We start from the raw sequence: 26,386 nt of genomic DNA, 5'->3' as shown, positions 1-26,386 counted from the left end.
TCCTGAAGGAGTCATCTGTGCTGGATTCCCTGTGTTTCCATTTGCTATCTGTACCAATGTACATCCTCTGGTCTAGCCAGATTTGTAAGGCAAAATTTGGATCATGACAGTGGGGTTGAGGGGGGGAGGGGAGAAAGCATATAAGAACTAGAAGAAAGTAATGTTTCATCACTGCTACCCTCCACCCTGACTGGCTCATCTCTACCCCACAATCCTTCATTAAGGGGGGTGTCCACTTGGCTACCGATGGGCTTTGAGTCTCCACTCTGCACTCACCCATATTTACAATTATATGATATTTTGTTCTTTGATGCTTGATACCTGATCCCTTCGACAGCTCGTGGTCACACAGGCTGGTGTGTTTCTTCCCTGTGGGCTTTGATGCTTCTCAGATAGATGGCCGCTTGTTTAACTTCAAGCCTTCAAGACCCCAGATGCTCTATCTTTTGCCTGATCCTTTCGACAGCTTGTGGTCACACAGGCTGGTGTGTTTCTTCCATGTGGGCTTTGTTACTTCTGAACTAGATGGCCACTTGTTTATCTTTGAGTCTTTAAGACCCCAACCACTATATCTTTTGATAGCCGGGCACCATCACGTTTATTCGCCACATTTGCTTATGTACACGTTTGTCTTCATTGATCATATCAGGAAGGTGGGCACCCACTGATATGATTTTTAGTTCTTTGATGCTTGATACCTGATCCCTTTGAGAGCTCGTGGTCACACGGGCTGGTGTGCTTCTTCCATGTGGGTTTTGCTTTTTCTGACCTAGATGGCCTCTTGTTTATCTTGAAGCCTTTAAAACCCCAGACGCTAAATCTTTTGATAGGCCGGCACTGTCAGCTTTTTTCACCACATTTGCTTATGCACACATTTTTTTTCAGCAACCATGTCAGAAGGTGTGCATCTTGGAATGCCAATTTAATAGAACAATGTGTGCTTGCATTGAGTAAGTGCTTGAGTGGAGGCCCAATGTCCATCTGCTACCTTAATATTAAACCTATAAATATATGCACATAGATCTGTTTCCCCACACTCTTACATAAATATATTTGCATATGAACATTCCAGTCCTTAGACCGCTATAAATCCCCTTTGTCACCTTGATCTTTCCTCTAATTCCTTTTTCTTTCCTATTGTCTCACTAAGCATGCTCAGCCTTCATTTGGGTTTCATTAATTTCTCTCTGTTACCTTGCCCTTGATGAATCCCTGCAAGGCCTCTCACAACCTCCTTGCCACTGATTTTGGATCACTTGTTACTCCCCTGTCCCTGGTTGGTCAGTACCACCTCTTTACCCCTTCTTCCCCCTCTCCTGTGTCCCCCAGGAACCATTGGTCCCTTTGTTTTCTCCTCCAGACTATTCATGCAGCCTATCTTATATAGATAGATCTGTAGAGATAATAATATGCACCAAAAATCAAGTCATAGCAAAATAGGCAATGAGTGAGAACACAGCAATGACAACAAAAAAGGAAACCAATTACCCATAGAAGAATAAGCTAATTAAAAGGAAAAAAAATTAGAAGAAAGAAACTGTAAATAGATCAAGGTATGATTTTTTATCTTCAGGAGTGTCCTTCAGTCAGGTCCAATGGGGTACTGTGCTTTGGCCCCAGAGTCTGTCCTTTGTACTCCCTCAAGGGCTCCCTGTTCTACTGTCATGGTTGCTCTGCCGCACGCTTTCAGTGGTTTGTCTCAGTATCACAGGGTCAGTCTGGGCCAGTCCCGACTCTGAGTCTCCAGTGTTGTCTCCCTTAGGGCCCTGGGCCATCAAGGGATGGCGTGTTTCATAGTGGGGTCAGGCATACTGTCCACTCTGTCCATTGGCTGATCAGAGCGGGGATATCGTCCTCCAGGCCTGATGGGCCAGGATGTGTTCCACTCTCTCTTCCTCCCCCTTCATTTGCTACCATTTGCTCTGATAAGACATGCCCGTCTCCCCTCGCTGCAACTTCAATGCCGTCCTCTCAAGTAGATTCTTCTGGGATGCCGGGTAGTAATCCACATAGCTGGTATGGGGGCCGAGCCCTCAGGTCCCTCCACTGGCATCCCACTCCTTGCCGTCACACTACATTCATCTGGCACGGGCTTTATATTTGGTCCCTCTTTACCTGTGGAGACACAAACAATACCCTTCCCTTAGGTAGGTCATTGCCCTATTCCCCCATCACAGATCTTTTTTTTTCTCTCCCCTTTCTTCCCTCCATCCCCTTTTTTAGTTGACTTCCATATGTACCCCTGGATTTGGTCTGGCCCCTGCCATACTACCTGGACCTCACCCCTGGAGTGCTTGTATACAGTAACTTTTTCCCTGTGCCCCTTTTGCACTGAGGTAATTTATATATCTATATATATTTATATATAAATTACCTCAGCACAAAATTTATATATATAAATATATATATAAATTATTATGTAATTTATCTATATATATAAACTTACCTCAGCAGACTCATGTTATACTTGTCCTTTTGTGCTTTCTCACCAATGCATTTTTGTTTGTTGTGAATGACTTGTTGCTTCACTGTTGGATGGCTGCTTGTTTAACTTCAAGCTTTTAAGACCCCAGATGCTATATCTTTTAATAGCTGGGCACCATCCTCTGTCTTCACCACATCTGCTTATGCACCCATTTTGTGTTCAGAGATCGTGCGGGGCATGGGGAGTGGGGATGAGCATCACAAATTGCCAATTTGTTAGAACAAATTTTTCTTGTATTGAGGGAAATTATGAGCTGAGGCCCAAGGCCTAGCTGCAGCCTCAGTGTATTGCCTTATAAATATATTTACATAGGCCAATACCTCTATTTTTATGGATTAATGTATTTATATAAGTACACACCTCTTTTAATACCCCTAGATATATCTTTGCTTCCTGGAGCTTACCTCTGTTTACCTTTGCCTCCTCCTGTCCCATCACTTTCCCCCTTCTTCCACCTCTTAGTACTTCCTCTCCATTAGATTGATGTTGTTCTAATACCCACAGGATCTCTACACCCTCCTAAATGTTAGTTTCCATTCCCTAGTTGTTCTCCTGTCCATGAAGCTGTCTGCTAACTACACTCTTCTCCCCACCTCCTTTTCCCCCCTAGACCAGTGATTCTCATCCTGTGGGTTGCAACCCCTTTGGAAATCGTACGGACCTTTCACAGGTGTTGCCTTATTCATAACAGTAGCAAAATTACAGTTCTCAAGTAGCAACGGACATAATTTTATGGTTGGGGAGTCACCACAACATGAGGAACTGTATTAAAGGGTCCCAGCATAAGGAAGGTTGAGAACCACTGCCCTAGACCCTCCAGGGCCATTGGTCCCATTGCTTTCTCCCCCAGCTTCCCTCCCATGTCCGTCCCATATAAGTAGGCAAACCAGCAATGTCCTAGTCCAAACAATAAGAAAACAAAGTTGAAAAAAAGAAAAGGAGAGAAAACAAACAAACAAAAAACCCTATATAGATACAGGTCTGTCCGCTGGTCCCAATGAGTCCCTCCCCTTGGTTCTGGGGGAGATTCGGGGGCTGCCCCTCCTAGCCTGAAGTCCATTCTTGGGTTTCCTCAAGGGCTCTGTGGATTGCCTTTACTCCAATTTCCAGTCTCTTATGCTCCATTCCTGTTTTTTTCCACTGAGGGGGATTCAGTCCACAGTGTCTCCTCACCATTTGTCCCCATTATTGTCCTCTGTCACTGTATGCTCCAGTTAGGGACAACAGGTCTTGAGTTTTTGGAAGTCCCACAGTCCTTTCTGTGCCTTAGCAACTCCATGCGAGCTTGGTGTGGCTATACTGAATCTAGACTATCTGTCCTTTTGTCTTTTTCTGTCTTGGTTTACTTCTGTGTGGCCATGGTAAGTAGGTCTCTTTCCCCCACTTGACGGTCTAGTGTTCTTTGCTGCACACACTTCCAGACTGGCTCTGGTTGGGGCCACCCCTGTAGTCCAGTCTTTTCATGCAATCTTCCATGTTGTTACATTGCCCTCCTGGTTTGGTGCACCGTGGTGGGGACTGTATGCACACTCCAATTCTGTGGAGACGCAACCAGTACTCTCCCCCTGGGTGGGTTAGTGCCCTGTTCCCTCCATGCATCTTCTCAGTTTCTGCACAACCCAGTTCCCCCTCCTCCTCCTTGCTGTCACATTCTTCATGTTGAATTCACATGTACCTCCTTGGGTTTGGTCTGACCTCCATCGGACTGCCTGTGCTTTGACCCATATATTGTGAGATAAGTGTCTTTTCTTCTATTTCTACTGTGTTGATTATATTTGCCTCAGAGGACTTGTGTTATACTTGTCCTTTTTGTGATTGGATGATCTCGATTCGCATACTTCCTTCCAACTCTTCCCATGAAATGATGTGTTTCATGTGATTGTCCGTGCCTTTAGTGCTGCGTAGTTCTCCATTGTGTGTATGTGACAGTGTTTACTAATCCATTCATCTATCGATGGAAATTTAGGTTGTTTCTAACCCTTTGCGATTGTGAATTGTGCTACAATAAACATTGGAGCACAGATGATTGGTCATGTTTTATTTCTTACCTCTTTTGGGTATATGCTCAGTAGAGGGATGGCTGGGTTGTAGGGTGCATCAATTTCCATTTTCCTTAAATTTCGCCAGATCACTTTCCACAGTGGCTGTACATATCTACACAACCACCTGCAGTGGAGGAGAGTTCCTATTTCACCACAGCCCCTCCTACATTTGTTGCTTTCTGATTTTCTGATTTGGGCTAACCTCAAGAGTGTTAGATGGTATCTCATGGTTGTTTTAATTTGCATTTCTCATAGCTAAACAGGTCTCCTCCCTAATGAATTTTCTTTTCAGTTCTTTTGTCCATTTCCTCAGGGGCTAACTGTTTTCCACTTTTTGCAGCCTAGGAGGGTATTGTAGATTTTAGTAATAAGCCCTTTGTCTGATGTGTCATTACTAAAAATCCTCTCCCAGTCTCTGGGGTTGCCTTGTGATCCTCTCGGTGAAGTCTTTCAAGGCACACACATGTTTTATTCTTATTAATCCCATTCATCAATTTCCAGTTCACCTGTGTGTGTACCCTTCCCTATTGCGGTGAGCCTAAGTATTCCCTGGGTCAATGACCTTAGGCTACTCCCAATTCCTTCCTCGATGGTTCTGATGGTTTGGGGTTTTACCTCTAGGTCTGAGATCCACCTGGAGTTTGTCTTGTGCATGGGGTGAGGTAAACTTCTTGTTTCCTATTTCTACATGTGGATATCCACATTTTCCAGCAGCACTGTTAAAGAGATCATCTGTTTCCAACTTGATGCTTTTGGGGCCCTTATTGAAGATCAGTTGTCTATATGCTGATGCTTTTACTTCTGGGTTTTCTTTACCACTGGTGTGAGTATCTGTCATTATGCCAGTACCACGTGGTTTGACCACTGGCTGTGTAGTAGGTGTTAAAATCAGGTAAAGTAAATCCTCCGACTTTTTCCTTCTTATTGAGGCGTTCTTTGTTGATTCTGGGCTTCTTCCTTCTCCATATGGAATTGGTGATCAGTTTTTCCAATTCTTTGAAGAAGGTTGTGGGTATTTGAATCAAAATAGCATTAAACTTATAAAGTGCTTTGGGTAAGATTGACATTTTTACTATTTTGTGCCTTCAAAGTCATGAGCATAGGATGGTCTTTCATTTGTGGAGGTCGCTTTTAGTTTCTTGTAGTAGGGTCTTGTAGATTTCCTTGTATAAGTTTTTTTGTTGTTGTTTTAATTAAGTATATTCCTAGGTATTTCAATTTGCTCTTGTATATTGGGAAAGGTACTGCCTTCTTGATCTCCTATTTCATGGTCCTGTCCGATGTAGATAGCAAACCTATAGACGTCTGTTTATTGATCTTGTATCCCGCCACTCTTCCATATTCCTCTATCACTGTAAGTACTCACATTGTGGAGCTTTGGGGATTTTCAATGTACAGAATAATGTCGTCTGCAAATATGAAAGGTTCACCTCCTCCTCTCCCAGTTGGATACCTTTAATGCCCTTTTGCTGTTTTATGTTGTTAGTGAGGACCTTCTCCGTTGGCTTTGATGTTGGCTGTTGGCTTTTCATAGATAGCTTATATTAGCTTGAGGAATTTTCTTTCCAGTCCTATCTTCATGAGTGTCTTAATTAGGAATGGGTGTTGGATGTTGTCAAATGCGTTTTCTGCATCTATCAATATTATCATGTGGTCCTTACACTTTTTCTTACCCATGTGGTGTATAATATTGACGGATTGGGTATGTTAAACCATCACTGATCCCTGGGATGAAACCTACCTGGCCATAGTGGATGATATATTCTATATACTTTTATTTTCTATTGGCCAATATTTTGCTAAGGATTTTTGCATCTATGTTCATCAGATACATCAGTCTGTAGTTCTCTATACCTGTGGGGTCTTTGCTGTGTTTGGATATCAAAGTTATACTGGCTTCATAGAATGGGTTTGGGAGTTTGCCATCCTTTTCTATGCTCTGAAATACTATGTGGAGGAACAGTGTGAACTCTTTCCTGAATGCGTAGTAGAATTCCTCAGGGAAGCCATCTGGTCCAGGGGCTTGTTTTGGTTGGTAACTTCTTGATAATCCTGTCTATTTCTTCTTTCACTATGGGTTTGTTGAGGCTCTTGACCTCTGTCTCTTTTTATGGTTTGAACTTTGAGAGAAATTTTATCGGGGTTTAGGATTGCCACCCCTGCTTTTTTTAAGTTACCGTTTGCGTGGTATACTTTCTGCCAGCCTTATATTCTGTTTATTTTTGTTGGTGCACTTAAGATGTATCTCTTGCAGGCAACAGATTGTTGGGTTATGTTTTAGGACCCAGTCCTCAAGCCTTTTCCTTTGAATGTATGAATTGAGGCCATTAGAATTCAGAGTCATTATCAGAATCTGTAGATTCATTGCTGTCATATCATGTCTTGATTTTTAGTGTTTTCCTCTCTCCCTTCATAACAGTGTACTGTGTTTCTGTGGAGGGATTCTTTCTTGTCTTCTTTTCCCTCTGAGGTCCTGTTTTCTTGGTAATTGTTGTTGGCATATTGACTTCTGGAAGGAGTTAGGATATATGGTGGTCTTGCTTGTGCTTGGTAGACATTGATCATCTGACCATAGTGAGTCAGCCAGTATCTCCTGCAGGATTGGGTGTCTTGTAGCATATTCTTTAAGTTTTTCCTTGTCATGGAAGTCCCTTATCACCCATCTATCTTAATGGATAATTTGGCAGTGTAAAAGATTCTTGGGTAGGGATTTTTTTTCTTTCAGCTTTTGGAAGATGTTGCTTCACTCTTTCCTCCTCTTCATGGTTTCTGCTGATAGGTCTGAGCATATTTTTACCTTAGTTCCCTTGTATGTGACTGTTTTCCTGTGATAGGAAACACATGTGAATGAACACATGTGAGAATAGTTGAATGGTGGAGAGATAAATGGCTCGGCAAGCCTTGCCTCTTCTCTTGCTCTTTGATCATCAGACCAGGGTGTGGCTGCCTTGCTTGTTCTGTGCCTCCATTCGCAAGCTACACTACCTGTGGGATACCTAACCCGTGGACTGTGTCACTGTAACCTGAGGTTCCTTCAAGCCCTGCTTCTCCATGCTACTGAAATGTACATCTCTTGAGCTGGGGACTGTCGGGCCCTCTCCTCTGGCTGACTGCTGGTGACCTCCCTTGCTGTTTGCTGCCTGTGGCTGGATAGCCTGAATTGCTTTATGGAGGACTATGTGGCAACTCTCAAGACTTGAAGGACTGCCAGTGTACTAGCTGTCTCATGGAAGTGAGTTGCAATTAGCTATTTGTAATGCTTTATAGATTAATTAACTCTTAATTTCTTATGTTACCTATATATCCATCTATCTAAATATATATATATATATATATATATATAATGATTAGTGGCCTGGTTTTGTTTCTCCAGAGAACCCTGTCTAACACACTTCCTTTCTCTTGCTACTCTTTTATGTTCTCTTTTCCCTTGAAGTTCGATATTTTTACTACTACATGTCTTGGTGAGTTCTTCTTGGGGTTTGGTCTAGTTGATGTCCTCTCTCCTTCCTGTATGAGTGTCTGATTCTCATTCATTAAGGTGGAAAAGTTTGCTTCCAGAAATTCCTTCGCTATCTTAGCTGTTGACGTGTATGTTGTGTCCTGCTCCATTAGATCAATTATTTTAATATTATTCCTCTTCATAGCATGTCATTGATATCAGGTTATCTTCTGCTTCTTTTATTTTCCTAGCTGACTGTCTTTCTCACTTGCTGATGTCTGTTTCAGTGTCTTTGAGATCACTAATACAGTTTTCTGCCTCCTCAAGTCTAAACATAACTTCTGTAAACTTGCGGGTTGTTTCTGCTACCTCATCCGTTAGCACTTGTATTTCTCTTTGGTGTGTGAACTTCATCCCCTCTATTGTGGACTTCATCTCGTCTGTTATTGCATCCTTATTCTGCATTGCTTCCCTCAACTCCTGTATTTCTCCAGGCAGCGTTCTGAAGATTTATTTCTGTGTCATATCCATGTCTGATTCTTCTATGAGCATCATTATTTCTGCTACTGTGTTTTGTCTCTCTGGGCTTTTTGTGTGTGTGTGCTGAGAGTGATAACGCCCTTTGATGCTTCCTCAACCCCGTTGTGGAGGTAGGTGCCATGTTTCTGGGAGAGCAGGCGTCTCTGAAGTCTTTCTCTGTGTTACTTATAAGGATGCTTTCAGGGGGCTGCCTGCGATCTACAGAGGTGGGTCAGTCCCTGTAGGCATAGTTCCTTGATGGCTCAGTGGCTGACAGTGGTGAGGAGTTTCATTGACTGGAGTGAGACCATGCTTAGCAGCCTTTTCTCATGTTTAATTGAAAATTTTTTCAAGATGCCTAATAGAAGGCAAAGATGCGGGAGGCCTCGCTGCCACAGGAGTGGGTGCTGATTACAGGCTCGGGAGCCAGGCTATGTGTGGGGGAATGTATGCTCTTCAGATCAAGGATTCACTCCTGCCTGCTCCTCATGGGCCTGAGAGGCTAGGGAAGTGCTGAGCCTGTGTGCAGAAGTGATGCTGGCAGGAAGCAGCATGGTAGTGGGGTGCCCCAGGTGCAGGAGGGAGCTGGCAGGAACTGCACACACTCAGACAGGGAGCCGGAGTGGTGCCAGCGGGAGTGCTCTGGGCTGCCAGGATGGGTAGCACGCTGTAGTGTGCTATAGTGGCACAGGATGGCACTGGGGAGAGCGTGAAGGGCACAAGCTGTATGGAGTCAGGCAGGGAATGGTAGTGGCGCTGGTGGGTGCAGGCGGGCATATAGGGAGCACACAAGCTTGGGAAGGGAGCTCAAGGGAGCAGCTTGGTGCTGCTCAGCTCTGTGGAAGTGGGCAGGAAGGTAGGGCTTCCAGTGGAGGGGTCTTGGGCAACAATGGTTGGTTGGACGCCCCAGTTGCAGGTCACCAAAACTGCTACAAATGCCCTGGGTGCATAGAAAGAGAGACCCGACTTGGCAGTGGATTTCTGCCATGTGGGGAGAAGGAAACTGCAGTAGAAGGAAGCCACTCTCCTTCTGGAGCTCTGGGAGTGGGCAACTGCTACACGGGATCCTGCCACAGCTGCATGTGTCTCCACCTGGCAGTCAAGCAGCTCCTGGCATGGAGACCAGGCCATGGGGTGAGGTGGGGCAATCAGTGACCATGACTGTCGTGGCAATGGCATGCAGGGGTGCTCGGCTGGAAGAGCCGATATGTTCCAAGGATCATATCTCAGGACCTTCAGCTCAGGACAGATGTGTGTGTATGTGTGTGGGTGGGGGGGAGGTGTTGTCCTAGGGCAGTGATTCCCAACCTCCCTAATGCCGCAACTCTTTAATACAGTTCCTCATGCTGGGGTAATCTCACCAACCATAAAATTATTTTCGTTGATACTTCATAACGCTAATTTTGCTACTCTTATGAATTGGGCAACCCCTGTGAAAGGGTTTTTTGAACCCGCAAAGGGGTCGCGACCCACAGGTCGAGAACCACTGTGCTAAGTGGTGCTCTCACTCACCAGAATCCTTCACTAGTCCACCAGGACACTAGACTACTGTGCACAAAGCTCTCAGTATGTGCTGCTTACCTGGGAACCATCTTTTTAAAAAAATCATTTTATTGGGGGCTCATACAATTCTTGTCACAATCCATACACACATCCATTGTGTCAAGCACATATGTACATTTGTTGCCACCATCGTTCTCAAAACATTTGCCTTCTACTTGAGCCCTTCATATCGGCTCCTCAATTTTCCCCCTTCCTCCCCACTCCCCCACTCCCTCATGAACCCTCCATAATTCATAAATTATTACTATTTTGTTATATGTTACACTGTCTGACGTCTCCCCTCGCCCTCTTCTCTCCTGTCCATCCCCCAGGGAGGAGGCCATACGTAGATTCTTGTAATCGGTTCCTCCTTTCTACCCCACATTCCCTCCACCCTCCAGGCATCGGCACTCTCACCACTGGTCCTAAATGGGTCATCTGTCCTGGATTCCCTGTGTTTCCAGTTGCTATCTGTACCAATGTACATCCTCTGGTCTAGCCAGATTTGTAAGTTAGAATTGGGATCATGATACTGGAGGGGAGGAAGCACTTAAGAACTGGAGGGAAGTTATATGTTTCATTGTTGCTACCCTGAACCCTGATTGGCTCATCTCCTCCCCACAACCCTTCAGTAAGGGGGTGTCCAGTTGCCTACTGATGGACTTTGAGTCTCCACTCTGCATTTACCCACATATACAATTATATGATTTTTTTTATTGCCTGGGCGCCATCTTGATTGACCTTTTCCAAATTCATCATTTCAATATACTATAATTGTCTCACCAATATGCTCTGTCTGATAACCAGGGTATTCCATCTTTCACTTATGGTTAGAGGGGAATCGCCAAAGACTTATGACCTTTGTAGATGTTGCAAACTTATTCTGGGTTCCCATGATCATCCATAGCCTTCTGACCCTCCTTTTGATTTGGATTATATATTTTCCATTCCTTGGATCACAGGAATTAGTGTGCTTTTTCCATGAGGGCTTAGTTGACATCTGTCTCATTTAGATGGCTGCTTGTTTGAAAACAACCCTTTAAACCCCCAGTTGCTGTTATTCTTGATAGCTATATGCCATCTGATTTCTTCACTACATTTTTCTATAGCACCCATATCTTCCGTATTTCCTTTATCAGGGTGAGTATCAAACAGGGACATGTTATAAGAACTAGTTATCTTAGATTGGAGCTAGGATTTAGCACAAGCTCAACATCTATTCCTAAGTCTCTATTATCTATCTTCCTCTTGTTCACCTCAGAGGCATTTTTAAGGTAGGGAATCTTATCAATCATCTCCCTGGAGCATAAGGTCCTTCATTTTATAGTGTCATTGATTTAGCCTATGGTAGTATATTTAAGACAGAATTCAGAAAGGGGGATTAAATAAGTGTAGGCTAACTAAAAATCATGATACATGGATTACTCACACAGATCAAGTCCTTCTGTGACTGGACACAATTTACATAAACAATGAAAGTAAGTGGTCAAGCAAAGCTTAAAATAATATCCACTGGCAATGTCAGACACAGGTCTGCCAGAATAATACATATCTTAAAAAATCAAGTAGGGCATTGAAGTAGTAAGTAGAAGGTAGTTGGCCTGCTGACACTTTTGGTATAGTTCCTTCTGCTCTGTCACACTTTTCGTAATCTAGGCCTTAAGTTTTCAGGCTACATGTTTATTTGTGTTAGAGCCCTGTTCACTTTGTGGCATTTCCACATTACATTTCTCTGATATGGTTGTTGAATTATGTAGTACACCACAAAGGTCCAAGGTTGTATATCCCGGTATTCTGTGGCCCATGTCCTGGTTCCCCAGAGGATGTGAAGTATCATTGGTTCTCGGCTATATTATACCATGAAATGATTGAATGCTAACTAGTTTTTCTTGGTACAGTGACTGTATTTGTTCCATCTTCTTTTGATGCTTCCTATATCATTCAATATTTTCCTCATAGAATCTTTCAATAAGGCAACCCAAGGCTTGAATTTTTCCTTTAGCTTTTCTTTTTAGTTTGAGATATGCTGAATATGTTCTCTTTTTTTAGATTTCTAACTCTAGGTCTTTGCACATTTTATAACAATACTCTGTCTTCTCAAGTTGCTCTTTGGAAATTTCTGTTCAGCTCTTTGACTTCATTATTTCTTTCATTTGTCTAACAATTAAGAGAAAGTTTCTGACATCCACTTTGATCTTTTCTTTTTTTATATCTTTTTAATGACCTTCTGCTTTCTTTTTGTATTATGTTCTTGATGTCATCCCAAAGCTCCTCAGGTCTTCTGTGGTTAGTAGTGTTCAATGAGTCATATCTATTCTTTGAGATGTTCTTGAAATTCAGGTGGAATATACTCAAGGTAATATTTTGGCTCTTTTGAACTTATTTCAGTTTTCTTCACCTGAACTTACATATGAACAATTGTTGATCTGTTCCATAATAGGTCCTTGACCTCTTTTACACTGTTGCTATTGAACTTCTCTATTGTCTCTTCCCACAAATGTAGCCTATTTGATTTTTTGTATTTTATCTGGAGAAGTCCACATGTATAGTCGCTGTTTTTATTGCTAAAAAAAAAGGTGTTTGAAGTGAAGAAGTTGTTGGTTTACAAAATTCCATCACAGTTTCCAGCTTCATTTATATCACCAAATCTGTATTTTCCAACTTTTGTGCTTCCTTATGGGGTTTTCTACTCCTTAAAGAGTTAAAATCTCAGACATTCATAGAATCTGCCTTATAGGGTCACTATGAGTCAGCATGAACTGAACGGCAGTGAGTTTTTGTTTTGTTTTTTGTTTTTCTGTGTTTCCATCTTTCTAATAACCAGTAATTATCAATGCATTTTTAAAGCGTGTTTTATCAATTATAGGCTGAAGAAATTGGTTAAATTCTCTGGTTTGATCATCAGTAGTTTAGTGGTTGATGCGTAAATTGGAATAATAGTTTTATTTATTGAATTTCCTTGTATGTAGATAGATACTATCCTATCACAGACAGAATTGTACTTCAAGATAGAACTTGAAATGTCCTTTCTGATAATAACTGCAACACAATTTCTTTAATTTTCATTTCTGGCATATTAATGCATATGATTGTTGGATTCAAAATTACCAATGTCAGTCCCATTTCAGCTCACTAATGTCTATGATATATTTATGTTATATCAGTCTTTATTTTTCGAACAACTTCCAATTTTCCTAGATTCCTTCTTCTTCCAATTATTATTAAATGTCTAAATTTTCCTTCTAATTGTCTGCACATGAAGGCTCCAAAAGCTTTATTCCATCTGTGTCACTATGATTGATTCTACTTTGAGAAGCTTTTGAGAAGGTAACTCATTTTGAGTGCCTTCCAACCTGAGGGGCCCATCTTATAGCACTATATGTGATAATATTCTTCTCTTATTCATGAGGTTTTTCAAAATCTTACGATGTTCCACTTTTATTCATAAGGTTTTCAGTAGAGAGCTTATCCCAACTCTATAGTTTGTTCTTAATCTGGAAGCTCTGCTGAAACTTGTTTCCAAGATGGATAAATCCAAAACCAAGTCCCAAAATGCACTGCCATCGAGTCAATTCCAATTCATAGTGACCCTATACTAGAGTAGAACTGTCCATTTATGTTCTAAGCCTGAAAATCTTTTAATTTTTAATTCTTTTTTCTCAACCATTTTATTGGACGTAAACCTGGACATCATACCATTCCATAGTTCAATAATATTGATTGTACATTCAATGTTGTACAATTGCTACCACAATCAGTTCCAAAACATTTTATTCCTTCTTGAACTCCTATCAGCCCCCCTTATCACACTCACCACCAGCACACCCCCAGAACCTTATTCTAGTTGTTGTCTCTGTATATTCACCTATCCTGCATTTCATATATCTGTAGGTTTTTTTTACCTGTAGATCTTTATAGGAACAGAAATCCTCATCTTTCTCCCAAGGAACGCCTGGTGAGATTGAGCCCAATTTATAATGCAGTATGCCACTGGAATGATAAGGCCACTGTCACATAAATGAACAACTTGTACATTCTAGGAAAAATAGTGATGCAAATTGCCATCGATGATGGAGTCTAGGTCCAGGTCTCTTTGACATGATAAGGAGGTAAGATATAAGTAGAGGATGCTTGGCTTGATGCTGGACATATTATCATGAGAAATCAGTACCTGGAAAAAGACATCATGCTTGGTAAAGTATAGGGCCAGAAAAGAGGAGGAAGATCCTCCATTATATGGATTGACATTGTGGCTACAACAATCGATTCAAACACAGGAAAAAGGTGAAGATAGCACAAGATCCAGCAGTGGTTTGTTCTGTTGCACACAGAGTTCCTATGAGTTGGAAGCTAATTGATGGTATCTAACAATAAGACCCAGATGACTTTAGGGTGACAGGAAAATAAGGTGAATGTAGAAGACTTCACTTGATGCTAATTGAACTTCTCCCTGATTGGAGCAAATTCTCAATGTATTTAAACTATGGTTTCTCTCTTTCTTCTATTCTTCTAGAGTATGACAAAACCAAATTTAAAACCGTAGTAACAGCAACGATAAATTCCACCTTATGGATGAAAGAAAGGAAACTAGTGATTAGAAGAAAGTAAAACTAATATTTATTAAGTATAATATATATGATTATCTAATTTAACACAATTTGAAACACGACTCAAATGTAAATTTTTCTGACTCAGAAGTTCTCTTTATTCCCAATATACTCTCTTGTTTCCAAGGAGAGAATAATTTACCTTGGAGCACATCATGGAATATGAGAATTTTTGGATATATATATATATATATATTTGTGAACATAGAAATTTTATTTCAGAACTTATTTTGTCATCTATAGCAGTGGTTCTCAACCTTCTTAATGCTGTGACCCCTTAATACAGTTCCTCACGTTGTGGTGGCCTCCAACCATAAAATTATTTTCGTGGTTACTTCATATCTGTAAGTTTGCTACTGTTATGAATTGCAATGTAAATATCTGATATGCAGGACGTATTTCATTTGCTACATAATGAACATAATTAAACATTATTATATCATAGTTATTAATCACAAAACAATATGTAATTATATATTGTGAAATATTTATGTATTTTCAGATGGTCTTAGGTGACCCCTGTGAAAAGGTCGTTCAACCCCCAAAGGGGTCGCGACCCACAGGTTGAGAACCGTCGATCTATAGTAATACTAGTTTTTAATATTTTTGATCAGTTAATTGTGTACATGAGCACTTAAACATGCTCTAAGCATTTGCATATCTTATTTAATCTTCAAAACAACCCTATAATTTAACTACTACTATTGTTCTGTTTTACAGATAAAGACACTATAAATATAAAAGTGAAGCAATTTGCTCAAATCACATAGCTATGAAGTGGAGTGTGTATTTGTTCAGATAGTCTGATTTGAAAACTGTGGTTTGATTCAAAATACGAAGCATGATCCTTACCTTACCAGATTTTGAGAGTTAAATAAGAAGTCAGCTATGAAAAAGACTCAATAAAGTGGAAAATGTTAGGCATATCCTAGGTAAGATTTTTTCCTAGATTTTATTGTCTAGTTCAGTATTTCCTAATGTAAATGATCCCACTCTCCCTGGTATTGCTGTAATGAAGGCGATCAAAATATATACTAAATTTTACTGTCTATTTTATGCTACAATTAAAATTTTTTTAATTGCTAGGGGATGCTGAATAACTTATTCTTCCTGAAAAGTGAGTGGTAGGGCAAATAAGTTTTGGAACCTATATATCTCTAGACCTTTAGTTCATGCAATGATGATTACTTCCTTTTGAATGCTTATTCATTGTATGCTGAAGATCTCTACCGATGTCTTCTAGGGAGCATTTCTAAGTTTGCCACATGCTTCTCCAGTTGTGGAGCATTCTTCCTGGGGAAGTTTTTGCTCTAGGAAAATGAGATCAAGGAGTCTTTGAAAGTCTCATATAAAATCCTCCTTGAAAATCTAACTTGAAGAAGTTCCATGATACATTCAGATTTTCATTGAATCAAGGACACACTCTCCCTGCTATGAGTACCATAATGTGGCTATTGCTGTGGTACTTTAAGTAGGCACATGTGAATGTGCCTGTGTTTCATCAGTGAATGCAAGTATTGACAGCACAAGAGAGAGAGGTGGAAGGGTTCTTTAAGAGGTCTTTCTATACCATATTTTTATTCTGCATTTGTGCATATTTCAATAGATATGCAAACAGTTCTGTGACCTCAAAATGGTTTAAAAGCTCTATTAGAGACAGAAGCATCATAATGTGATGTTACTTGCCTAAACACACCCTTTAAACTAATGGCAGGATTTGAATTAGAGCCATCTGTGGGAAAATGCATAATTGTGCCCCTTTATGTTTCTTTAACACTAATTGTTTATGGAACAACAGTCACTAGATGGCACAAAAGGCTACCTACACAGCTGCTAACTAAAAGACTTGTGTTTGAAGTCCACCCCAGAGGTGCCTCAATAGAAAGGCCTTGTGATTTACTTTGCAAAAAATGAACGGTGGAAAATCCTATGGAGTAGTTTCATACTGACACACATTGGGTTAACATGAACAATTGGTGGTTTATGCCACATTTACTAGACCCCATTATCAAGGCTTATACAGATTCACAAAGACCTCTAAAACTTAGCAACTACTTTCAAAGGACTTCATAATCCATTATGGAAAATAAAGGCAGTTAATGAGACAGAAGAGTAACCATACAATGTATGACAATATATTTGGGTGTTATATAGAGTAAGTAGTTTTATGACCAGACAGTGGTATGGAGAGTGTTGCAGGTTCAAGTAAATGATCGCCACTATAATGTCTTGAAATTTAGTAGAGTCTTTTATTGGGTTTTAACCGGACAGCGAGAATCTAAAAGTGACTCCTTGATTGCGGTCCCGAGTGAACATTTCAGTCCACCTTTAAAGGCAAAAACTCATTTTTCATTTGTCTAGGACTTCTGTCTGTGTTCTATGTACATGGACAGAAGCAGAAGCAAAATTAATCTTACTATTCTTTAGAGTTAATGAGCATTATAGGGTACAGCATTGATGATAACATCCCGGTTAATAAAATAAATATCCTGTTTAAAGCACAGGAACACAATTATTAATTAGAAAGTTTTGATCTTGAGAACGTAAGAGTACATTCTAAAATAAATCACTAGTAGGACATTCTGAGATGGTAGGGAGAAAGAGACAAGTCATTGAGTAGCCAACAAGATGGCATTACAGTGGCTAGTGCTACTTTGTCTCAGAGAAGTTAGATTGGGACTTCTGGAGTAATTGATATTTAAGTTAGAATTTAGAACATAACTATGGAAGGCACGTTGTGTGTGGGGTAGTTTGAATGAACAAACTGTAGCTAGGAAGATAAAGAAAAGAAACCAGCAATTAGCATGTTCTAGACACTAATTGTACAAGCCCCTATCATGGAAGTTTGGTAATTTATCCAAAGTTGATATATTTATCCCTACTGTAAATTTCAGTAACTGAGTATGGCCCAAAGCCATAAAACTAACAAGTCCGTGGGACAAACAGGATTTGAAAATAACTCCAAAAGAGTTCCCTTTTCTCTCTGGTAAATGCCATTGTATATTGGGGTTTTCCAACACTTGGGTGACTGCTGAGTATAGAGGAACCCGAGAGCTTGTAGGAAAATTTATAGATTTATTTCATAATCATAGAAAATATCTACAGCTTTTGTTGTTAGGCACCATAGAGTCAGTTCTGACTTATAGCAACCCTATGTACAGCAGAATTAAACACTGCTCAGTCCTGAGCCATCATTGCAACTGTTACCATATTTGAGCCCATTATTGCAGCCACTATACCAATCTGTCTTGTTGATGGCTTTCTTCCTTTTTACTGACTCTATACTTTGCTATGTATGGTATTCTTTTCCAGTGACTGGTCTCTCTTGACAAATTGTCCAAAATAGGTGAGATGAAGTCTCACTATTCCTGTTTCTAAGAAATATTCTACTTGTATTTCTTCCAGTACAGATTTGTTTGTTCTTTTGTCAGTCCATGGTACTTTGAATATTCTTCACCAGTACCATAATTCAAATATCTGAATTTAGCCAGGGTAAATATTTGGAGATTTCCTTTACATACACCCTCCTGTATATACCTTTAAATTTATGTTTTTTATTACTCATGTACTTGCATAAAAGTATTTATGGTAATAAGTTTTGTCAAATGCTTAACATAGTGTTTATAAGTAATATTCTTTCAGTGAGTTATTACTATCATCATCATATTCATTGGTGTGTTTCTGCCTTTGTATCTATGTTTGTTTATAGAAATATAGCAACAACATGTCATTCAGTATTTCAGAGTATGTATGGTTCCTCCCAAATATGGCTGCAGCTATGGGCATATTCTTTGTGTGTTTACATTATAGTATTGAATTATGCTTTGGTGGAAGGCTGTCTAGCATGGCAATTAAGAGCATAGATTCTGGAGCCATATTGCCTGGGTTCGAGTTCCAACTATACCAATTGCCAACAAGTGACTATGATAAAATTACTTTAAACCTTTGTTCTATATTTTCTTCTTTTGTGATCTAGAGATAATAATAGCATCTGATTGTTAGGGTTATTGTTAGGAATGCAATGGTCATTCAATAAATGTTGTCCTATGTATAGGTAAAAGTGTATGCATCCCTATAAGATTGAAGGTCTGCTTGTGTGTATGTATGTGTCAGTATAATACATAATATATTATATAGATAATGGTATCTGTGTTTCAGAGTTTGATGGGGGTGATGTATGGTATGACTGTGTGCTTTATTCCATCTCCAAGAAGTCTAGCTTCCTGGTTGAACTGGAATTAAAGGCTAGAAACTTGGGCTTGCTTCTGACTCAGGACTGGGACCGTGAAATGGGTTTTGCACAGCTTTGATGGTGGACAAAGTATCTTTCTTCTGAGAAATTAGAAACAGCTTCTTCACATATTCTTATTTGGTTTTGTTTCTTTTTTTTCTTTTGAAGTATAATACTCACACTCTAAAACTATTTTCAGAAATTGAACATATCTGTCACGAATACCTTCCACTGCCCTCAAGTGCAAACACTATTCTGACTACTAGCATAATAAATGAGTTTTACTTGACTTTGAACTTTATGTAAATGAAATATATAATATATATTATTTTGTGTGTATTTTTCCTGCAACATTATGTTTGAAAGTCATCTATATTGTCATATGTTGTTGGGATTTTTCCATTATCATTGCTATGGAGAATCCCATTGTCCAAATGAAATGCAATTTTTAAAATTGTTGTGTTCATGGAATAGGATACATTTTCGTGTTTGTGAGCATTCTCATTACTTTTGGTGAATTCTCATTTGTTTTAAACCACAATTAACTGGAAGTAGGAAGTGGCAACAATGAGTCTCCTCTTTCGCATACTATAAAAAGAAGCATAGAAATAATTTGTGACTTGTTTCAGACAATGAGTAAGTTTATGGCTTCATCAGGGTTCTGGTATCTGTTTCCTGGTCCATGGGCCAAAGAACAGTCTTCTTTGTACACCGCTGAAAAAACTTAATACAAATATTGCTTCTGGAGGAAATAATTATCAGTACAAATGATTTTTAATTTTGCCTTCAAAATCCAATGTGAACACATCAGTGAATACTTATTGAACAAAAAGGAATCAGGGAAAGTATATGTGTTAGACTGAGTTGACTAGAAAAACAAATCCAGAGAAACTCATAAGCATGAGCTCAAAAGAGATTTATATGTGTAAAGATACTTATATCAAAATGTGATTATACATAAAAATGTTATTATATATCAATAAAACATCCCAGCCCAGTCAGTTCAAGCCCATAACTTTGCAATTAGTCCATAAGTCCCTCTTCAGACTGATGCTGCTACATCAATGATGCAGGATGCAGAGGCTGGTGGGTGCAAAGTTGTGTAGATACAATCATGGAAGCTTTGGCAGCTCTTCAGCATAAAGGTGAAGGCAGAGAAGGGCGGTTAGGTTCCCAGAGCCCTCCTTATGAGACGGACACACCCACAGGGGCACACCATCAGGTTGTGACATGATTAACAAGTTGAATACCACCCCTACACTTGTATAAATGTTCAAGTTGACATGAAAATTATATAACTACCACAGCAGAGAATCTTGGCTAGTTGATTTCTACTTTCTCAGTCACTTTGTTTGGTTCTTATTTTCTGATTCTTCTGTCCTTAGTTTTCCAGACACATTCAAAGCCTCTCTTTTATCCAGGCCAGCAGATATCAATTTAACTGTTTGCCAAAGTAATGTGGACCATGGACCCTGGACATTTCCTCTGTGCCCTGCTATTAATACATCCACTGTGGCCTCAACTGACTGATGGGGCTACTCGAGTCTATTATCTTGCCATCCAGGATGTTCAATGGAACTATGCTCCCAAAGGAAGAAATATAATCAAGAACCAGCCTCTAGACAATGACACGTAGGTATTATCTCTTGTGGTATTAGAACTTGAATTGTGGGAGGGGACATTATGTTGAGGACAGGAGATACCTTCTTGAGGGCCCTTTCTCAAGGTATAATAACAGACAGTTTTTGAGCTCTTTGAATCCTCTACCCAGTGACAGGTTTCCTAAGGAAAGGTTGATTGACTCAGGAGCCATTATCCCATCTATAGCTTACTCTTCCACAATGTTGTGGCTCAGTCTATTAATGTCCCTTATATATTACAATTCCATATTTCCTTGATTCTAAAATAAAATCCACATTTCTGACTTAATAACAATTGTTTGGCTTTAAAAAGTAACTATCCAATCCAATCTCACTGCCATTGAGTCAATGCTGACTCATAACAGGCCCTGTGTGGGTTTCCAAGACTGTAACTGTTTACAGTAGTAGAAAGCCCAGTCTTTCTCCTGCAGCTGCTTGTGTTTTTGAACTGCTGACCACATGAATCACAGGCCAGTGAGTACAAAAATGAAAGAAACATAAAAATAGATACTGTTTGTGACTTTCATCGTTAGTTCTTATACATGTAAGTGTGAAATAAAAAGGTGAGCCTCAGAATCAAGGAAATAGCAGTAATAGTTACCACTTATATAACACTATGGCAGGTGCTATACTAAAAATTAACATACTTTGTTATTTTTCTTTGAAAAACTAAATGAGGTGAGCTTCTTTATTTTATGGACAAGAAAGCTGAGCCTCAGGCAGGTCAAGTGCCTCTTTCAAGTAACACAGTTATTAAATGAATATTCAATAGGATTTAAATCTGGGTAATGTAGATTACTCAGATGTAGGGTAATGTAGACCTAATGTATATTAGGTCCCAGGTTAGTAAAAGTATTTTGTGTTTGATTATGAATGTAAAGATTGGTAGTTCAAACCCACCCTGCAGCACCATGGAAGAAAGGCCTGGAAATTTGTTTATATAAAAATTAGAGCCAAGAAAATCCTTTGAAGTAGTTGTACTTCGCAGTGCCTGTAGTAACCATTTGTTAGAATTTTGACAGTAATTTTTAATGTAATGCAAAATATCCTTCAGGGAAAGCTAAATAATCACCCATATTGAATGCTTTGAAGTAATAATTATTATTTAATGATCTTATAGTATGTGCTAAAACTGTTCTAAGCTTTTTATGTATTTTAATTCATTAAGTCTCTATTAGCAACTGTATGGGTTAGGGAGTGTAATTATCTTCATTCTACAGATTAGGAAACTGCAAAAAGAATTTAAATAATTTACTCAAAATCCTAAAAATTTATAAATAGCAGTGTTTATACATAGTTCAAGCAGCATGGCTCTGCACTTAAACACTGCATTATAAGACCTTTCATGTATAGCACAATGATACTAAGTAGGCCACATCAAATGGGAATTAATAAGGTAAAGCTGATCTCCACAGTTGATCACCATCCCATTACTATATATTAAGTAGAACTATGTAAAATTAAGCCCCTTTTGTATATATTAAAATCAACCAAATATGAACAGATTCATATGCTTCCACATATGTGACCTCTAACCTAAAGCTTTCATGTTTTTATCAGTACAAACTTATGTTTTGATCAATATAAACCCTCTAAACAAAGGCGGGCATATTTTCGTCAGCTTCTTCAGGAAAACAACCCTTCAGAGATTCAAATATTTTGGCTAATTGTAACTCTCTCTCTTTCTCAGAATTGCTTCAAGCTTCCTAAAGTCGGACAAGAACCGAATAGGGAGTACTTACCAGAAGACTATCTACAAGGAATACAGGGACAGCTCATACATGGATGAAGTGGCTCAACCAGCGTGGTTGGGCTTTCTGGGGCCAGTGCTGCAGGCTGAGGTGGGGGATGTCATGCTTGTCCACCTCAAGAATTTTGCCACTCGTCCTTATACCATCCACCCCCATGGAGTTTTCTATGAGAAGGACTCAGAAGGTAAACCAGTCCAACCTTTATTTCTCCCATTCCACAAAAAATAACATTTTCACATTTTCCCTGACTATTTGGCATAGAAGGACTAAAAGAAAGGACAGCTTTTTATCACTCGTTGATATGAGATGACAAATTCTCTCTTCAGAAAAAAAATATGACTGGTTGTTGGCTTCAGTTCTGCACTGTATAACTTTGATCTTCAGAAATGTGGAAATATAATCTATCTTTTTTTTACATTTTATTAGGGGCTCATACAACTCTTATCACAATCCATACATATACATACATCAATTGCATAAAGCACATCCGTACATTCTTTACCCTAATCATTTTCAAAGCATTTGCTCTCCACTAAAGCCCTTTGTATCAGGTCCTCTTTTTTCCCCCCTCCCTCTCCGTTCCCCCCTCCCTCATGAGCCCTTGATAATTTATAGATTATTATTTTGTCATATCTTGCCCTGTCCGGAGTATCTTTTATGACAAGAAGGAACCTTGGTAGTGTAGTGGTGACACATTGAGTTGCTAATTGCAAGGTAATCCACTCTGCAGGAGAAAAACAGGACTTTCTACTACCATAAAGAATTACCGTCTCAGAAACTCACAGGGGCAGTTCTACCCTGTCCTATAAGGTAACTATGAGTTGGCATTGACTCAGTGGCAGTGAGTTTTGTTTTGTTTGTATCACAAGAAGTATCCTGAGATGAAATTTCCATAAAGTATTTGAAGGTGCTTTGAAAATAGTGTACTATAGGGGAGTGTTAATCTAATATCACTGTCTTCTGAAGGATCTGTGTTTGTTTTCATTTGCTAGTTTGGTTTTTTTTAAAAGGAGACAGTTTTTCATCTGTATCTGCCACTATCTCAAGTCCATTGTCTATAATGCTGACAACATTTAATAAGGAAAATAGAGTGGGAAATCAGAAGATTCTGGCATACACACTAACTACATATATGACTTTAGGCAAATTATTTTCACTCTTTTTTGTCTTCCATAAAATGAGGAGGTTGATCAACTGATCATTAAGGTGACTTACAACTAATATTTTATTCCTATCTGTGTTCTGTTTTCCAGAATGAGTGCTTGAAGGAAGGGAGTTCTCTCTTCTCCTTTGCCTCCATACTACCCGCTTTGTACTTGGGCACTGCTAGATCAGGTCATGTAGCACTTTGCCTGACTACAGCTCCTCCAGTGGCTGCTACCTCTCCACCCATTTTTTTGACATAATGTCTGAGGTTCTTTGGCTAGATGTTACATGATTGAATATATTTATCAGTTTGCCAGAAGTACTACTACCTGGAGCTTATTCCTCTCTTTCCAAGCCTGAACTTAAGTGTCCACGTGTTAGTCTATTCATATTTTCTCGACCTACCACACTCCCTCTCAGTGACTCTGTGACTAAGAATGTGCTAATTTCATGTTCTAGGTTCCCTATACCCAGATGGATCCTCTGGGAAGATGAAAGCTGATGATTGTGTTCCCCCTGGGGGTAGCCATGTCTACAACTGGACCATTCCAGAAAGCCATGCACCCACAGATGCTGACCCAGCATGCCTCACCTGGATCTACCATTCTCATGTGGATGCTCCAAGAGACATTGCAACTGGCCTAATTGGACCTCTCCTCACTTGTAAAAGAGGTACACGACCCAAGCGTGAGCTATGAAATCTAATTTGAAACATCTAGGGAAAGCAGTGATTTATCTATCTATATAATGGGTAGCAGTAGTCCCAGGAATGTTAATCAGCATTCTTATTTACTAGCAGTAACAAACCCTTCCAGAGTCCCTTTCTAGTATGATTTTTCTACTTAAAAACTATTTTTTCAAAACTGAAAACAATGTGTGTCCTTTCACATTCTTTTCTTATTTCTTATTAAAACTCTAATAAGAATGCAATAATGAAAAACATTAATTAAGACAACACAGAAGACAAGGTGTGGATAGTATTGAATCCATCAGTTTGGAGAATATTGAGAACTTGGTTGGAAGTAGGATGTGCTCATGGTATAGTCAGGCTTGGAAACCTGGATGTTACAGGAATATGATCAAGCTAAAATCCTACTCTGGATTAAAGGGTACAATTGGTAGAAGGAATTATTTTAGGTCCTAGGCCTAGCTTAATTGGTGGTTTTATCTGGGGATTGCAAAAATAAAATTAGCAGGAAAAGGCTTTATCTTATTTTCTATCCTCCTCTTTTTATATTCATTTCTTAAGAGTACCCCTGCAGCTTACTGTTGCTATGGACAGAAAGGTTCTCAAGAGTATCATTCTTACTTATCCTAGGAGCCCTGGACAAGAACACATCTCCTAGGCGGCTAGATGTGGACCATGATTTCTTCCTTCTGTTCAGTGTTGTAGATGAGAATCTCAGCTGGCACCTCAACGATAATATCGCCAATTACTGCTCAGAACCTGCCTCAGTGGACAAAGAAGATAAAGCCTTTCAGGAGAGTAACAGGATGTATGGTGAGATGGGAGAAAATGACCACACTGGGACAATAAACACAGTTTCTCCTCTGGACCTAGCATTTGATATATGCTTTAACACACCTGGCTCTTTTAAAATCTCACAAGGATTTCCAACGCTGATATGTTTAACAAGCTGTGCTTATTCCATTAAGCTACTCTTCCTTAAAATGTAGAGTGGCTAAGGCTGTTGATTAAAAAAATCTACGAATACCCTATAAATACAGTCACTTTGGTAAGGGTTGTCCATTAATATAATTATTACTGCTTTGTTCTAAAAAGAATTCAAAGTGGAAAACTTGCACACTTTTCAGGAAGAAATTGTTGCCTATATCAACCATCCTACTCTAGGCTTATGAGTAGAGACTTATCTTAAGAGACTTGACCATCTTAATTAAATTTAAAGCAAACCTAAACTACACTCTGAGACCTGAGCTGGGAATAGCTCTTAGGCTGAGGAAAAAAAAGTTTATTTGTTTTAGTATAATTAAGGGAATAATTTTCTTCTATTTGGTGACAGTTAAATTCAAAGTCAGACAGTCAAAAGTGAAGTAAAAACTCAGAGAGGAGATGGAGAGATGGCTTTGGAAGTTCAAATTTCTCTTTGATTTTTATATGAATTGCTTATAAGAGCCATGATAATTAGCTAACTTGACAATTGTTCAGTGAACATTTCAAGAAGGAAACAGGCCTGAAAGGAAAGAACAACTTACAAAATAAATCCTAGAGAATGCTCCTGATTATTGGGACTTAATCTTGACTTTACTCTTTAAGTCTGAGTTTTCTTATTTAAAAAAGGAGAAAATATCTGTTTTCCAGGACAATTTGTAAAATTCAAATGAGATCATGCATGTGATCAGTATAATATCCACTTTTAAGTCGCATATTAATTTTATCTATTGTCAAATAAGTATTTTCCCACTGAGAAAAAAATGTATTTTGATTATATTTATCCGGTTTTCCTTTGCAGCAATAAATGGCTTTGTCTTTGGGAACTTACCAGAGATGAGCATGTGTGCACAAAAGCGTGTGGCCTGGCACCTGTTTGGCATGGGCAATGAAGTAGATGTCCACACAGCTTTCTTCCACGGACAGATGCTAACCATCCGGGGCCACCGCACTGATGTGGCTCATGTCTTTCCAGCCACCTTTGTGACTGCTGAAATGGTGCCCCAAGAGTCTGGCATCTGGTTAATTAGCTGTCAAGTAAATAGTCACTTGCAAAGTAAGACTCAACCCTTTTGACCTTTGGGGTAGAGGAGGGAGGTAGCTTGGAGCCATCAGATGGGTCTTTCAGGTAAGGAATGTTGGTGAAAAAGAAAAAAACTCTAGACAAGTTATATCTCTCTGGGTTTCTTCTTTCTAATGTCTAATGTACGATGTTCTGTGAATGGAAACTAGGGAGCTCTGGCGGCATTGAGCTACTAATTTCAAGGTCACATGCTCATTCCCTCCACAGGAGAAAGCTACAGCTCTTAAA

At 39.5% G+C, this 26,386-nt stretch overlaps 1 protein-coding gene across 1 annotated transcript in view; it reads left to right on the top strand.

The window, feature by feature from the left end:
- Positions 1 to 26,386, top strand: part of HEPH (hephaestin) — a 192,176-nt gene that overhangs the window by 6,213 nt on the left and 159,577 nt on the right. The window contains exons 2-6 of the mRNA XM_075538245.1: positions 20,290 to 20,500; positions 22,199 to 22,443; positions 23,865 to 24,077; positions 24,724 to 24,906; positions 25,877 to 26,131. Coding sequence (XP_075394360.1) covers positions 20,325 to 20,500; positions 22,199 to 22,443; positions 23,865 to 24,077; positions 24,724 to 24,906; positions 25,877 to 26,131 — 1,072 coding nt within the window. The 5' untranslated portion in view covers positions 20,290 to 20,324. The remainder of the gene's footprint in view (positions 1 to 20,289; positions 20,501 to 22,198; positions 22,444 to 23,864; positions 24,078 to 24,723; positions 24,907 to 25,876; positions 26,132 to 26,386) is intronic.

This window comes from Tenrec ecaudatus, chromosome X (assembly GCF_050624435.1).
Source record: "Tenrec ecaudatus isolate mTenEca1 chromosome X, mTenEca1.hap1, whole genome shotgun sequence".
In the NCBI taxonomy this organism is placed as follows: domain Eukaryota; kingdom Metazoa; phylum Chordata; class Mammalia; order Afrosoricida; family Tenrecidae; genus Tenrec; species Tenrec ecaudatus.
This window is presented reverse-complemented; position numbering and strand designations above follow the sequence as displayed.